Below are 16,531 nucleotides of genomic sequence, written 5' to 3'. Positions count from 1 at the left end.
AAGCAATATGCCATTTCTCATCACCAAGAGGAAGTCAAATTACAACAGTGACTAAATTTGTTTTCCGACCACATCAGGAGTTGCAAGCTTTTCTAATTGCAGGAGAACTGCTGGTTCTGCCAATTGAACTTCAAAAGCAGTGATAAACTGCACTTCCCTCAGAGCTACAAAATACATCAAAGTGCCCTAGAAAGGGATGGACACCCGGTCCCTTTCACCAGAATTAATTTGGCCACTGTGCTTAAGTCAGAATGAAAGGCTGTGTGGGTTTAATGAGTTTGGGACCCAAGGATAGCCTTGGGCACACTCCTTGCCCCGCACAAACCCTGCTAAGGTCATTGGGAGCCAGCGCCCATGATGTGGCCCTCATTTGCTGTTTGCCCATGGCCTAAATAGAACCGCTGCCTCTTTACAGCGCCTTACACTGCTTTAAATTGGGTTAAAAGGATTCAGAACATTGTTTCTGTGGGATTGAGTTTGATGAGCTCTGATGCCCTTTGCTGTTCGCTGTGCTGACTGGCTCACAGTGTCACAGGGGAATAGATTCTATTGTTGGACGAGAGAAACACAGTGCCCGTTGCGTTCTGATCACAGGTTTCGCTCGTGGCGCATTGTGTTGATTTGACAAAAGGTTAGCTCGCTGAAGGCCGCCCCAGTAATTATGTGCTTGTTTCAGCACAGAGGATAGGAGGTGATCGAGACATGTCTTAGTTATAAAAAGGTTATGTTGGCAAGGGGGTTAGGCAGAACCTGTAGGCCCATTTAACAACCTATGTTAACGTACAGGACGTATAGGTTTATGCTTGAAGTACTGGGTACATGGACAAGGGGGGCTATAATCACTGATGTATCACTTCCTTGCCTGTTGTCTTTCAAATCATGCAGCTCACTGCATTCAAGGCCTAGTCATTTTCTAAGACTGGCAGACTGTGCTGACCTCTGGTGTAACAAGGCGGTATGGCATATATGGCAAATAAATAATATCTCATGTATATTATACGTCTCTATAATTTCACTGTAAATGTCATCAATTTGGTATAAATGATAGGACTGTCACTGACTGTCAGGACTGTCAGTTACCGCTTAGGTTCCTAATGGCAGCCATAGAGAGGTCAATCAGTTCTTGATCAGTTGCTCGGTTGTTGATTGAGCATCCCTTAAGGTCCATTTTCAAGCCCAACCAGGCCTGAGATGTCGATAACAGAACGTTTGACTAGTGGTTTGTTTTCGGGACGGCCTACTTTGTGTGTCAAAATGACAATGGTTTCGTTTTATTAACTGTAAAATTTAAGTATTTGGCCTCGTCAAAAACACAATTATTTGGCTGACGGCTAAATACCGCCAGGTGAGTAGCCATATAGCTAGCTGAACGCAATTAATGATTTGCTGATGGAGATCCTTTGGCTAGCATTGGCTTGTGGCCACCTCGCTAATGCTATAATGTCTACATGCCCACGATTAATGGAATTTCTACTTCGCTTACTAAAGCTTTAATATTAGTCTATTAAAATTTTTGAAATGTTAACCACATTACCGTTAGCTGGATAACTTCATAGTGAATGTAAGAGTTGCTGGTTATTGAAGTACAAAAGTTAGCGGGAGCTAAGCTAACGTTGGCTGACTATGGGGTGTGTTTATTACGCCGATTCTACAGTTTACTCCAAACGGAAAACGTTTTGCCACGAACAATAGTTTCTATTAGGCAAATTCGGGTAGGACCCCCCCGTTATTATTATTTTTTGCTCCCGTTTGGTTCTTAAACGGTTTCCGTTGCAAGACGTAATGACACACACGTGACTTTAGGATGCTTTGACTTTAGGATTCTTTCTGTGACTGAGCATAATCAGTAGCCGTGGTCCATCGGTATACGTTTATTTATAGTTGTTCAGCTAAAAACGACCAAAGGAGTGTAGCTAATTATGCATTTTACGCCTGTCTAGTTCTAATCTTCTGCCTAACGTACTATGCCTGATTTGGTTATTTTTCAATATGGACAACTGATTCTGGACTGATGGACAACTTTACATCTGCTAATCGTTTTATCAAGATCGAGTGTTCGTGCGAGATATTGTTAAATAGTTAGCTATCATAACGTAAACCCAGGTAACAAATCACAGTATGTTATGCATACCTGTCAAATCAAATCAAGTTTATTTTATATAGCCCTTCGTACATCGGCTAATATCTCGAAGTGCTGTACAGAAACCCAGCCTAAAACCCCAAACAGCAAGCAATGCAGGTGTAGAAGCACGGCGGCTAGGAAAAACTCCCTAGAAAGGCCAAAACCTAGGAAGAAACCGAGAGAGGAACCAGGCTATGAGGGGTGGCCAGTCCTCTTCTGGCTGTGCCGGGTGGAGATTATAACAGAACATGGCCAAGATGTTCAAATGTTCATAAATGTTCACAAATAATAATCAGGAGTAAATGTCAGTTGGCTTTTCATAGCCGATCATTAAGAGTATCTCTACCGCTCCTGCGGTCTCTAGAGAGTTGAAAACAGCAGGTCTGGGACAGGTAGCACGTCCGGTGGACAGGTCAGGGTTCCATAGCCGCAGGCAGAACAGTTGAAACTGGAACAGCAGCAAGGCCAGGTGGACTGGGGACAGCAAGGAGTCATCATGCCCGGTAGTCCTGACGCATGGTCCTAGGGCTCAGGTCCTCCGAGAGAGAAGGAGAGAATTAGAGAGAGCATACTTAAATTCACACAGGACACCGGAGAAGTACTCCAGATATAACCAACTGACCCTAGCCCCCCGACACATAAACTACTGCAGCATAAATACTGGAGGCTGAGACAGGAGGGGTCAGGAGACACTGTGGCCCCATCCGATGATACCCCCGGACAGGGCCAAACAGGAAGGATATAACCCCACCCACTTTGCCAAAGCACAGCCCCCACACCACTAGAGGGATATCTTCAACCACCAACTTACCATCCTGAGACAAGGCCGGGTATAGCCCACAAAGATCTCCACCACAGCACAAACCAAGGGGGTGCGCCAACCCAGACAGGAAGATCACGTCAGTAACTCAACCCACTCAAGTGACGCACCCCTCCTAGGGACGGCATGAAAGAGCACCAGTAAGCCAGTGATTCAGCCCCTGTAATAGGGTTAGAGGCAGAGAATCCCAGTGGAGAGAGGGGAACCGGCCAGGCAGAGACAGCAAGGTCGGTTCGTTGCTCCAGAGCCTTTCCGTTCACCTTGACACTCCTGGGCCAGACTACACTCAATCATATGACATACTGAAGAGATAAGTCTTCAGTAAAGACTTTAAGGTTGAGACCGAGTCTGCGTCTCACATGGGTAGGCAGACCATTCCATAAAAATGGAGATCTATAGGAGAAAGCCCTGCCTCCAGCTGTTTGCTTAGAAATTCTAGGGACAATTAGGAGGCCTGCGTCTTGTGACCGTAGCGTACGTGTAGGTATGTACGGCAGGACCAACTCGGAAAGATAGGTAGGAGCAAGCCCATGTAACGCTTTATAGGTTAACAGTAAAACTTTGAAATCAGCCCTTGCCTTAACAGGAAGCCAGTGTAGGGAAGCTAGCACTGGAGCAATATGATCAAATTTCTTGGTTCTAGTCAGGATTCTAGCAGCCGTATTTAGTACTAACTGAAGTTTATTTAGTGCTTTATCCGGGTAGCCGGAAAGTAGAGCATTGCAGTAGTCTAACCTAGAAGTAACAAAAGCATGGATTAATTTTTCTGCATCATTTTTGGACAGAAAATCTCTGATTTTTGCAATGTTACGTAGATGGAAAAAAGCTGTCCTTGAAACAGTCTTGATATGTTCGTCAAAAGAGAGATCAGGGTCCAGAGTAACGCCGAGGTCCTTCACAGTTTTATTTGAGGCGACTTTACAACCATCAAGATTAATTGTCAGATTTAACAGATTGCACAACCAGTAATCACAGGGAGAGCAACTTTTGTTATGGCCCAGCAACTGATTCAACTAGTCAACTTTTTTTCTCCATCTAGATCATGGACCTGCCTATTAAACCTGGCGCCAATCAAGTGGCAGACGTGGTGTTCGTCATCGAAGGAACTGCAAACCTCGGCCCCTATTTTGAATCCCTCAGAAAACATTACATATTACCTGCAATCGAGTAAGTGGACTTCAAATGTACTTTTTGCTTCATTGGGTATGTACAATATTGCTCTGTGGAGTCCTGACTTGGTCCCTGTCCCATCATCACAGGTACTTCAATGGAGGCCCTCCAGCAGAGACAGACTTTGGAGGAGATGTGAGTCTTAATTCAACTTTGTTTTCTCCTTACGGTTATTACTATTTATTTACTCTTTATTTAAGAAGGTATGAGAACAACAATGCCAATTCTCTTCTCCTCTTCTCTCCTCTCAGTATGGAGGCACACAGTATGGTCTTGTTGTGTTCAACACAGTGGACTGTGCTCCTGAATCCTACGTCCAGTGTCACGCACCAACCAGCTCAGCCTTTGAGTTTGTCTCATGGATTGACAGCATCCAGTAAGATTTGTTTTTGTTTTTGTCATGCCATTTAGAAGGACATGTTAAGATTTGTTAGTATTAATCTTCCTTGATCAATGTGTAACTTTGTCTCTGTCAGGTTCATGGGAGGAGGAGCAGAGAGCTGTAGTCTCATCGCAGAGGGTCTGTCTGTGGCCTTGCAGCTCTTTGATGACTTCAAAAAGATGAGGGAGCAAATGTGAGTTATTTTTTATTACTAAACTCAGCAAAAAAAGAAACGTCCTCTCACTGTCAACTGCGTTTATTTTCAGCGAACTTAACATGTGTAAATATTTGTATGAACATAACAAGATTCAACAACAGACATAAACTGAACAAGTTCCACAGACTTGACTAACAGAAATGGAACAATGTGTCCCTGAACAAAGGGGGGGGCAAAATCAAAAGTAACAGTCAGTATCTGGTGTGGCCACCAGCTGCATTAAGTACTGCAGTGCATCTCCTCATGGACTGCACCAAATTTGCCAGTTCTTGCTGTGAGATCTTACCCCACTCTTCTACCAAGGCACCTGCAAGTTCCCTGACATTTCTGGGGGGAATGGCCCTAGCCCTCACCCTCTGATCCAACAGGTCCCAGATGTGGAACAGGTCCCAGATTGAGATCCAGGCTCTTCGCTGGCCATGGCAGAACACTGACATTCCTGTCTTGCAGGAAATCACGCACAGAACGAGCAGTATGGCTGGTGGCATTGTCATGCTGGAGGGTCATATCAGGATGAGCCTGCAGGAAGGGTACCACATGAGGGAGGAGGATCTCTTCCCTGTAACGCACAGCGTTGAGATTGCCTGCAATGACAACAAGCTCAGTCCGATGATGCTGTGACACACCGCCCCAGACCATGGCGGACCTTCCACGTCCAAATCGATCCCGCTCCAGAGTACAGGCCTCGGTGTAACGCTCATTCCTTCGACGATAAACGCGAATCCGACCATCCCCCCCTGGTGAGACATAACCGTGACTCGTCAGTGAAGAGCACTTTTTGCCAGTCCTGTCTGATCCAGCGACGGTGGGTTTGTGCCCATAGGTGACGTTGTTGCCGGTGATGTCTGGTGAGGACCTGTCTTACAACAGGCCTACAAGCCCTCTGTCTGCAATAGGCTGAGAGAGGCTGGACTGTCTGAGCACTGATGGAGGGATTGTGCGTTCCTGGTGTAACTCGGGCAGTTGTTGTTGCCATACTGTACCTGTCCCACAGGTTTGATGTTCGGATGTACCGATCCTGTGCAGGTGTTACACGTTGTCTGCCACCGCGAGGACGATCAGCTGTCTGTCCTGTCTCCCTGTAGCGCTGTCTTAGGCATCTCACATTACGGACATTGCAATTTATTGCCCTGGCCACATCTGCAGTCCTCATGCCTCCTTGCAGCATGCCTAAGGCACGTGCATGCAGATGAGCAGGGACCCTGGGCATCTTTCTTTTGGTGTTTTTCAGTCAGTAGAAGGGCCTCTTTACTAAGTTTTCATAACTGTGACCTTAATTTCCTAACGTCTGTCTGTAAGCTGTTAGTGTCTTAACGACCGTTCCACAGGTGCATGTTCATGAATTGTTTATGGTTCATTGAACAAGCATGGGAAACAGTGTTTAAACCCTTTACAATGAAGATCTGTGAAGTTATTTGGATTTTTACGAATTATCTTTGAAAGACAGGGTCCTGAAAAAGGGACGTTTCTTTTTTTGCTGAGTTTAGTAGACACACACACACACACACACACTAGCATATGTCTCTTGTCTCTATTAATCAGAGGTCAGACACGCAAAGTCTGTGTGCTGCTGTGTAACTCTCCGCCATACCTGCTCCCTGCCGTGGAGAGTGTCAGCTATACGGGCTGCACTGCAGACAATCTGGTCAAGATCATCAGAGACGTAAGTAACATAGCACCTCTATCAGGTAGCCTGTATAGACTACCCGCTGGGCCATTTTGGGGAATGTTGTGACTTGTGTACTTATTAATGGCTGCTGATACCCCATAATAACCTTGTGCCTTTTCCTCAGAGAGGGATTCATTTTTCTGTGGTGTCGCCACGGAAACTGCCAGCGTTACGGGCGCTGTTCGATAGGGCGTCACCAGTCGGGGGACCAGTCGACCCCCACCCAGACTACAGCCAAGACCCCTTCCACATGATCCTGGTTAGGGGTATCTCACTTCCTGGTGAGGAGCAGCACTCGAAATACTTGACAGTGAACAGATTGATTGAAGTCAGTATTGGCCCATCAAATTCTAAAATGTTTCTTTCTCCAGTGTCATCAGGGGGAGGATCGGGCCCTCTCAAACCAATTCTACCCCCTCAACCCCTGCCTGTCAGTCAGCCTCCTCTTGGTCCCACCTCACAGGCTCCTCCACCAATAAGCACGGCCCATCCATATCAGGTACTGAAGATATGTTTTAACTTGGCAGCTTTTACCAGCCCATCAACATTGGATTGACAGGCTCTTAGCTGACACAGTGTTCTCTCTCCCTCTCTTGCTGCCCTGTCAGCCCCCATCTTCCCTTAACGCGGCTCAGGCAGCTGCACAGATGGCTGTAGAGGCAGCCAACAACCAGAAGAGTCGCTGTGAGTACCAATAGCCTGCATTCTTCTATCCTCTGTCCCCTGTATGGTTGATCATCAGCCCAGGTTGATTGTTAGTCTATTACAGGAGTGTTCACCTCTTACCCTACGAGGTCCGGAGCCTGCAGGTTTTCTGTTCTACCTGAGAATTAAATGCACCGGGTCAAAATCAGTCCCTGATTAGAGGGTTAGAATGTGGGGGGGGGGGGCAGTATGGAACTGGCTTCAAAGTCCAGAGGTGAATATGAGGGGTCTGTTACCTTGTCTTTTTTTGGCATCCCTCATCCAGTCCCAGGCATGGTCAATCCTGGTCCCCCATTCAGTGGTCAGTCAACTCTCCCATCTGTAGCAGGAGTTAAGTTGGCTCCCTCCAGTCAGCCCAGCCTATCCACAGTCACCACAGTTTCCACACCCATGTTGCCTCAGCAACAAGCCCCTCCCCCGCAGCAGCAACAAGTCCAGCCGCCAGGACAACCACAGCCCAATCAGCAGCAGCCGGTGCCCCCTCAGCAGCAGCAGCCCACAGCCAATCAGCAGACGCCCCCATCCTCACAGCCTGGCATGGTGAGGCCTGTCCATATGTTGCATCATCTTCCCACAATACTCCACATCAATATTCAACTTCTCTGCCTCCAGTCAAGTTGTCTTTCTCTCCATCTAACGCTCTCTCTTTCTCTAATTTTCTTCTAATAGCCTGGTGTGTCTGCAGCCCAGGCAAATCCGATTGGGGGGCAGCAGCAAGGCGTTGCCAATAAGATTGTAGCATGGAGTGGGGTGCTGGAGTGGCAAGAGGTGAGGGAAACTAGAACTTGGTATAAACATGCTGCTGAAGAGGTCTATACATCTTCTATTTGTGTGTTTGTCATCCTCTGACCTTGTAAGGAAATGTTATACGGTCTGCAACAAAGCTATGCTTGGAACTGATTGAATCAACTGTCATTGATTGTGACGTGAATAATCATACTATACCTTTGTGATGGATTTCACCTCAGGTCAAAGTGATGGAGTTACTTGACATGATTGAACCTGTTGTAGAGGAACATGCATTTTAATGATCTAAAATACTAAAGAGATGTTTGTGTTTCCAAGCCTTTTGAAAACCTGACTTGGTCAATAATCACTAAGTATTGACTGATTTGGACTACTTCTTCTGTGATACCTGTTGACCATGAAACTCTACCACACAACAATGTGCAGCAAGCCTACACACTGTAACCAACACACAGTTAGACCACAAAATCACCAAACACATAGACAATAGACATAGTATTGCCACAGGTCACTAAAGTGCATCTGAAGTCACGTATCAATAGATGGAGCATTCAGGTTAGATTTGCATATGTTCCTTGTAATGTTCAGGTCAGGATATTGCTGGATCATATCTTAGTCTCCTCTAATCCACGAGAGTCCTCCCAAATGCCTTACAGTACACATATAAAGAACCTATACATCTGGTCTTTAATCCCAACACAATGTAGTAGTAATGGTCAACGGGGACTGCAGCAGAGCTGACCAATCTGGGATTGATTAACTATTGATCCCCTGAAGATGAACGCTGCTGCTTATTTTCCCGTAGGATTGGCGCCATCTATCCTCTTCACAATGTTCCAGTGGCAGCACTATTTTGCATGTTGGGTAATTTCTAACATGGAGTTTTTTTTTCAAACGGTGCCCCTGGGTGTAGGACCAAGCCCCCTGGTCACTGTATGCTAACTTCCAAACCTCTCCTTCTGTTTCTCCAAACATCCCTCCATTCCTCTCCTCCCTCCCTACCTCCCCCACCCTCTCTCCATCCATCACTTCAGAAGCCCAAAGCCTCGTCTATGGATTCCAATACCAAACTCACTCGCTCCCTGCCCTGCCAGGTGCAAGTCAACCAAGGAGAGAACCTGTGAGTGTTTCACTGCAACTATCTTTGATATCATGCCAGTTTCAGCTGCACTGATTGGTCATTGTGTGTATTGCTATATGTATGGAGAGTTCTGATTGGTTTGTTCCCTGTTCTTCATGACAGAAATGCCGACCAGTGGCCACAGAAGCTCATCATGCAATTGATCCCACAACAGCTACTGGTGAGAGAACCCTCTCTGCGTGCGTGCATGTATGTTCAGAAATGACTCGATGACATTGAGAATACAGACATCTAAATAAAGTCTTTCTCCCTCCCCAGACAACACTCGGTCCCCTCTTCAGAAACTCTAGAATGGTTCAGTTTCTCTTCACCAACAAAGATGTGGAGTCACTAAAAGGTCTTTATCGTATCATGGCCACTGGATTTGTAAGTCCAGCTCTTCTGCTTCACATTCTCTATTTTTGCTGCCATCTGTCCCTATCCTTTTCCATCTCAATATTCAATACAGTGGAGTCTCAACAATAGACATCAGCAGTTCCCTCCATTGTGCACTAGATGGACTAGGCAGATATAAATGGGCTGCAGTTACACTCTGAGAACACTAGAGGGGGCACCATGTTGCTCATCATTTAGTAAATGGCTACAGAGGTTTTCAACGCTGTCGGTTGACTGGTTTTGGATCACTTGAACTATGACGAGGGCTGTGACAGACTGACAGACAGTGCTGACCTCTGACCTATGTCCCCCCTCTGGCTGCAGGCGGGGTGCGTTCACTTCCCCCACAGCGCCCCCTGTGAGGTGCGGGTGCTCATGCTGCTCTACTCCTCCAAGAAGAGGATTTTCATGGGCCTCATCCCCAACGACCAGAGCGGCTTCGTCAACGGCATCCGACAGGTCATCACCAACCACAAACAGGTCCAGCAGCACCGCTCGGTGAGTCATACAGACATGGGTCATCAACCACCACAAACACTGCTCGGTACGTCAGACAGACAGGTCCAGCAGCACCGCTCGGTGAGTCATACAGACACGGGTCATCAACCACCACAAACACTGCTCGGTGCGTCAGACAGACAGGTCCAGCAGCACCACTCTGTGAGTTAGGAGGGAATGAAGGGATTAAACCTGGAGAAAAGGGGGTAGTATACACGCTAGTGACTGGAGCTATACTAGGTCAGCACAGTGGAAGGGCTTCCCAAGAGCAGTCTTGGGCCAATGAGGTGGTCAATTTTTTAAACATTTTTTTTAACCTTTTTAACTAGGCAAGTCAGTTAAGAACAAATTCTTATTTTCAATGATGGCCTAGGAACAGTAGGTTAACTGCCTTGTTCAGGGGCAGAACAACAGATTTTTACCTTGTCAGCTCAGGAATTCGATCTTGCAACCTTTCGGTTACTAGTCCAACGCTCGAACCACTAGGCTACCTGCGGAAAATGTAAAGGTATAAAGGTAAAGGTAAAATTAAATATTTGATGCCGCCTGTCTACTCATGCTGCTAATTTTCGAAAAAAAATTCATTTTTGAAAAACATGTTAGACCGTGTGTATTTAGAGAAGACGGAGACCTTGTGTCCCATTACATATTCAAAGCTGCAATGCTAATGGAGAATTGCTATGGCAATCTCAACACAATTAAAATTTCAATTATTTGATCGTTGTTTGGGGTATTTTTTTCCAGACGAGGCTCTGGAATAGTGTTATTGGTGATTTAGATATGATTTTATAACCGTGAAAGACCCAAATTGAATATTTTCCCTGAACCATACAGATGACTTGATGTTAAAGGTCCAATGCAGCTGTTTTTCTCTCAATATCAAATCATTTCTGGGTAACAATTAAGTACCTTACTGTGATTGTATTCAATTATAATTATGGATGGGGGTTAGAAATAATTTCACTATTTGAATAGTATCATGAATATTTGTCAGATATCTGGATATTCTATATACATGTGGTTTTTAAACTTTAACCTGAGCACTGCTGCCTGAAGAAGAGATGCTGGCGCACTATTGCTGCAGCTGCAGAGTGGGCGGTGTATGTGAGAAAGACGGCTATAGTTAGCTAGGCTAACAACAACCTACCTGTTGGTTGCTCGTTGTAGCCTACCCCTTCTCATTTCGCTAACTTTTAATTACATCATTTTATTCCATCTCGCATGTATTAGTAAACTCACTACATTTTCTACACATTGAGCCTCTTCGCAGCTTTGATTGGCCAACATAAATAACAAGCTACACACGTGAAGGATACCTCTTCTTTTTTCTCTTCTGGAGAGCACGTCATAAAAACTACATTGTAAAGTTTGTTTTATTAAAAACTATACAGAAAATGTTTTAATTATTTGAAATGTCACATTTAATTTAGAAAAGGCTTTTTCAGTGTTAAAATAGGCCTATGTTGTTTTTTGTTGATAAAATTAATACTAACAAGTATTTGAATACATGCACATCCCTAGTTAAAATTGTAAAAAATAGCTTCTTAGCAAAGAACATTTTCTTAAGCTGTCTGGGAATGGTCTGAGTGGAGAGGGGAAAACTTAACTAGCTGTTATTGGCAGAGAGGTTTGGAACTCTCATCACCGCCTGGTGATGTCACCAGCTAGGCCAAAACGCCAACCCACCACAACAATCTTTCAGATGGTCTTTTAAAACAGCTCTGACACTGAAAGAGCATTATCATCATTTTCATAGTATTATTCCAACCGCAGTGTGTAAAACACAGTAAAATCACGTTTTGACTGCACTGGGCCTTTAATGTGTGCTCTGGGTGTTTTTAGGCAGGCTGCTGAGTTAAATAGAAAGTCCACAGGGAAGAGAGAGGAGAAAATAGAGGAGACGGACAGCTTTTATCCTGAGAGACTACAGATCCTAGATCAGGGGTGTCAAACTAATTTACCCCGCGGGCCACATTCTGTCTTCACCGAGGTCTGGAGGGCCGCACTTCAAATGGGTAATATTTCCTTGCCGTCAAAATGTGCAAAAATATTCCTCGATCTCTTTTGGAATTTGCTCCCTGACTGTCTAGCTTTCGTTGACTGTTAGCTTTCGATGACTGTTAGCAAACTGGACAGTGAGGAGACTATAAATGTAGGTCAATTATAATTTCTACAGAGTTTTGATTTGGTTTTAGTCATTGCAATGTCAATTGAGATTGGTTTTCCCCCGAAAAAATATTATAGATAAAAAACTACAGGCAGGATTGAATCATCTTGTGGCCTTGAGTTTGACACATGTCGTAGATGATGGTGTTGTCTCATCCAGTGGCAGGATTAGACAGGTTAGGATAGGCAGGAATACCATTATAAGCGATACACTGTACATATGTGTCATAGTTATACGGATGTTGGTAACACATGTAAACCTTACTCTAGAAAAGTAACCTTGTTGGTTCTCTTCTCCAGTTGGGTTCAGGAGGGCCGATGCCAGGGCCACCTGGCCAGGTTCAACCCAATCAGAACTTCCTCAACCGGCCGCAGGGGCCCATCCCTGTCTCCCATGGCAACGTGCAGCAGCAGGTACTGTGATTAATTCTGTGGTGTCTCAGCTTGTGTGCACTCCTCCTTTCCTCCCTCTCCCTTCTCCCCTAACACACTCCTCCTGTCTGCATCTCCTGTTTCTATTGTCCCGCAATGACTGCATGTCCCGCAATGACTTTCATCTCCTCCCCTTCTGCACCTCCTCTTCCTCCTCTTCTCTCTCTCCTCTGTTCAGTCTGTGGTGGTGGGCATGTCCTCTGTTAGTCAGGTCACTCTGATGGAGGAACAGCAGAGACAGGCCAACCTGGTGAGACTCACACACACACATACACAAAAACTCTCACCCAAAATACATTTTTAAAAATGCACTGAACTTTACCAGGCACAAACTCTCCCTGTGCTTGTTTTGGCATCTGCCTGGTTGGTGAGCAGCTCCTCTCCACTCTGCACGTGTTGGCTACTCTCTCACACTGTCTCAATGGGTGCTCACTGCTACCAATATAGCTAGCCCAGCATGTTCTGGGTTCAGTGAGTTACATTGTTACATTCGGCCTGTCTCTTTTTAAAGTGAACCCGGTACACCGTTCCAATGAATCATATGTACAGTGCCTTCAGAAAGTATTCATACCCTTTGACTTATTTCACATTGTGTTGTGTTACAGCCTGAATTCAAAATGGATTAAATACTTTTTTTCTCACCCATCTACACACAAATACCCCATAATGACAAAGTGGAAATGTGTTTAAAAATGTTAGAAATTTTATTGAAAATGAAGTACAGAAATATCTCTAACCTAAGTATTCACACCCCTGACTAATACTTTGTAGAAGCACCTTTGGCAACGATTACAGCTGTGAGTCTTTCTGGGTAAGTTTCTGTATTGTACTATATTTGCCCATTATTCTTCTTAAAATTCTTCAATCTCTGTCAAGTTGATTGTTGATCATTGCTAGACAGCCATTTTCACGTTTTGCCATAGATTTTCAAGCCAATTTAAGTCAAAACTGTAACTAGGCCACTCAGGAACATTCATTGTCGTCTTGGTAAGCAACTCCAGTGTAGATTTGGCCTTGTGTTTTAGGTTATTGTCCTGCTGAAAGATGAATTCCTCGCCCAGTATCTGTTGGAAAGAAGACAACCAGGTTTTCCTTTATGATTTTGTCTGTGCTTATAGCTGTATTCCATTTATTTTTATCCCAAAAAACTCCTTAGTCCTTGCCGATGCAGCCCCACCATGCTTTAAAATATGAAGACTGGTACTCAGTCATGTGTTGTGTTGTATTTGCCCCAAACATAACGCTTTGTTTTCAGGACAAAATGCTTTAAAAAATTGTCACATTTTAAGTGCCTTGTTGCAAACAGGATGCATGTTTTGGAATATATTCTGTTGGACATAAGACTGAAAAAAACACCAGCAAATCAGCTCCAAGTGTTTTTAATTTTTGAAATCTCCAAAGTATTCCCATGTATAATAGATATGTGATTGTGTACAAATGTAAGCAAGGTTTGAAATTATTCTATTTTAGTCAAATATTATATCTGTTTGGGCTTCTTGCAGGCAATTTGAAGTCTACAAATGATTTGTTATTATGTTCCGGCCCCCTGACCATCTGCTGAAGAAAAACTCGTTCTGCGGCTGAATCTAATTTATGATCCCTGCTGTACAGGTTTCCGTTCTCCTATCACAACTATTCAACTTTGTAACTGTTTTAAAGTCACCATTGGCCTCATGGTGATATCCCTGAGCAGTTTCCTTCCTCTCCGGCAACTGAGTTAGGAAGGACGCCCGTAGTGACTGGGTGTATTGATACACCTTCCAAAGCCTATTTAATAACTTCACCATGCTCAAATGGATATTCATGATCTGCGTTTTTACATTTTATTTTACACCTACTAATCTCTGCCCTTCTTTGTGAGGCATTGAACAACCTCCTTGGTCTTTGTGGTTGAATCTGTGCTTGAAATTCACTCCTCGATTGAGGGACCTTACAGATGGTTGTACTGTATGTGTGGGGTACAGAGATGGTCTAGTAATTCATAAATCATGTTAAACACTATTGCACACATTGAGTCCATGCAACTTATGTGATTTGTTAAGCCAAGTTTTACTCCTGAACTTATTTAGGCTTGCCATAAAAAAGGGGTTGAATAATTATTGACTCAATACTTTTCGGTTTAGATATAATTTTTTTCTAAAATATTATACAAACAAAATTCAATTTTGTGTGTAGATAAGTGACACAAAATCTAAATTCAGGCTGTAACACAACAAAATATGGAAAAAGGGAAGGGGTGTGGATACTTTTTGAAGGCACTGTATTTAAAGTCTCTCTACTTAGTCCTCTCATGTCTCCAACCTTCTTCTAAACCTCTTCGACGCTCTGCTTCTCATCCAGATGACGATGAGAGCATCCGGCGCACCTAATCAGCCTGTCACCGGTGCTCCACCCAACCAGGTCACTCAGGGTGGACAGGCCCCACCCCAGGGTGCCATGCTCCGCCTACCAAACCCAGGAGCCAATCCGCAGCTGCGCAGTCTCCTCCTCAGCCAACAGCAGCCAGTAAGAACACAACAGTTAACTCTACCAGCCTTGACCGTCATTCATGAAATACATTTGTTATAGTGCATCGTCTTGTAGCCAGGGCCAGATCACCACTCCACACACTAGAAAGGCTTCTAAATATGTAATACTGTCTCTATTGGTTAATGATAAAGGATATAAGAATGAAGGTCCTACCTACTGTATGATTGATGGTAACCTAGGTGTTGTGTTCCCTGTCTCTCAGCAGGGTGGTGTTGGTCACATGCAGGGCATGATGCCTCACCAGGGGCTGGGAGGGCAGCTGGTCCACCCTACTCCAGGAGCGGGCCCCCAAATGCAGGCCCAGTGGAGACAGCCCCTAGCAGGTTAGCTACAGCCGTGGACCTTTTCACTCACATCACACACTGTAAAGACAGTTTGGAGCTCGACATCAGTGCAAGGATTGGCTTTAGAATGCAATCTGTCATTAGGAAACAATTGTTTCCTAATGATTGACCTTTTGTGTGTAAACTGCTAAATTCAAAAGGGAGGGTGATTGAACATATCTCTCCCATCCGTACCTATGGTTATCAGACTGGGACTGGGCTATATGGCGTTGACACCAGCAGCAGGATGAATTGAGGATGTCACAGATTAGAGTGATGCTGTCTCATAGAGTATGTGCATGGTGCCCTTCACTTTGCTGCAACCTGATAGCTGAGCAGTTTAGACTCGCACTTCACATTCTTGGTTTTTGCTCAAGTCTGCTCGATAATGCTGTTTACTTTGTGCGTCGCTGACTGTAGTTTATTACCACTGTGTTTATGATAATGTCATCAATGCACATGTTTCTGTCCCAGGTTAACTCTCTCCTCTCTCTCTCCCTCTCAGGTCAGATGATGATGGCTGCTGGTCAGAGGGGCCCTGGAGCCCAGCCCCCCGGGATGCCCCAGGTGTCTTCCGTCATGGAGGATGAGATTCTCATGGACCTTATTTGAGTTTGGACCCAAAAAGACTACATCCCCCAGCAACCAGCATTTTCAGTTTCATCATGGGGGCAGACAGGGAGATGTAGTTTTCCTAGTTTCTACTCTGGCTTTTTTTTTTATATATTTTTTTTATATCAAAAGTTTGTACTGTAGAGTTATTGGAGATGATGAGGGGAGGACATGCAAGCACACACTCTCATGCATATGCACACACACACAAACACACACCTTATAACACACCTAATGAAGCCAACCCAATGGGATGACAGTGTTCATTACACTGTTGTGTGCTTGTATGGAAACCTGTTTTACATTCATTTAATTGTTTATATGAAATGTATTTTTTATTGAGATTTAACTTTTCCTGAAGTTGTGTTTTTGAGCTATATTACGTTGTTTTATTGAGATGAAATAGATACATTTTGTCAAGGAGCCAAATGATGTGTAGAGTCCTTTTTAAAAGTGAGTATACACATAGACCAGGGCTCTCCAACCCTGTTCCTGGGGAGCTACCATCCTGTAGGTTTTCACTACAGTCCTGTTCCTGGGGAGCTACCGTCCTGTAGGTTTTCACTACAGTCCTGTTCCTGGGGAGCTACCGTCCTGTAGGTTTTCACTACAGTCCTGTTCCT

General features: G+C 44.6%; 1 protein-coding gene across 4 annotated transcripts; it reads left to right on the top strand.

The window, feature by feature from the left end:
• Window positions 1-1,201: 1,201 nt before the first annotated feature.
• LOC120040330 (mediator of RNA polymerase II transcription subunit 25-like) lies at window positions 1,202-16,331 on the top strand. Of its 4 annotated transcripts, none has more exons than XM_038985531.1 (19): window positions 1,202-1,345; window positions 3,982-4,109; window positions 4,202-4,247; window positions 4,364-4,488; window positions 4,589-4,687; window positions 6,254-6,374; window positions 6,505-6,661; window positions 6,752-6,879; window positions 6,989-7,064; window positions 7,351-7,625; window positions 7,755-7,853; window positions 8,870-8,952; window positions 9,076-9,133; window positions 9,232-9,339; window positions 9,673-9,846; window positions 12,313-12,426; window positions 14,785-14,949; window positions 15,176-15,296; window positions 15,802-16,331. In XM_038985531.1, the coding sequence occupies exons 2-19, from the start codon at window positions 3,985-3,987 to the stop codon at window positions 15,906-15,908; spliced, it is 2,181 nt and encodes a 726-aa protein (XP_038841459.1). In that variant the 5' UTR covers window positions 1,202-1,345; window positions 3,982-3,984; the 3' UTR covers window positions 15,909-16,331. The 4 variants fall into 4 exon arrangements, with proteins under 4 accessions (XP_038841459.1, XP_038841464.1, XP_038841452.1 ...); XM_038985536.1 differs by having other exon boundaries at window positions 8,867-8,952; window positions 15,179-15,296; XM_038985524.1 differs by having other exon boundaries at window positions 8,867-8,952.
• Window positions 16,332-16,531: the final 200 nt, after the last annotated feature.

The sequence above is a fragment of the Salvelinus namaycush genome, chromosome 3 (genome assembly GCF_016432855.1).
Source record: "Salvelinus namaycush isolate Seneca chromosome 3, SaNama_1.0, whole genome shotgun sequence".
Lineage (NCBI taxonomy): Eukaryota > Metazoa > Chordata > Actinopteri > Salmoniformes > Salmonidae > Salvelinus > Salvelinus namaycush.
This window is presented reverse-complemented; position numbering and strand designations above follow the sequence as displayed.

Coding starts and splice junctions, on each gene's coding strand:
- LOC120040330 (XM_038985524.1), top strand. CDS start 3,985: ATGGACCTGCCTATTAAACCTGGCGCCAATCAAGTGGCAGACGTGGTG. Junction 7,065..7,350: donor CAACAACCAGAAGAGTCGCT/GTGAGTACCAAT, acceptor TCCCTCATCCAG/TCCCAGGCATGGTCAATCCT. Junction 8,953..9,075: donor GTCAACCAAGGAGAGAACCT/GTGAGTGTTTCA, acceptor TCTTCATGACAG/AAATGCCGACCAGTGGCCAC.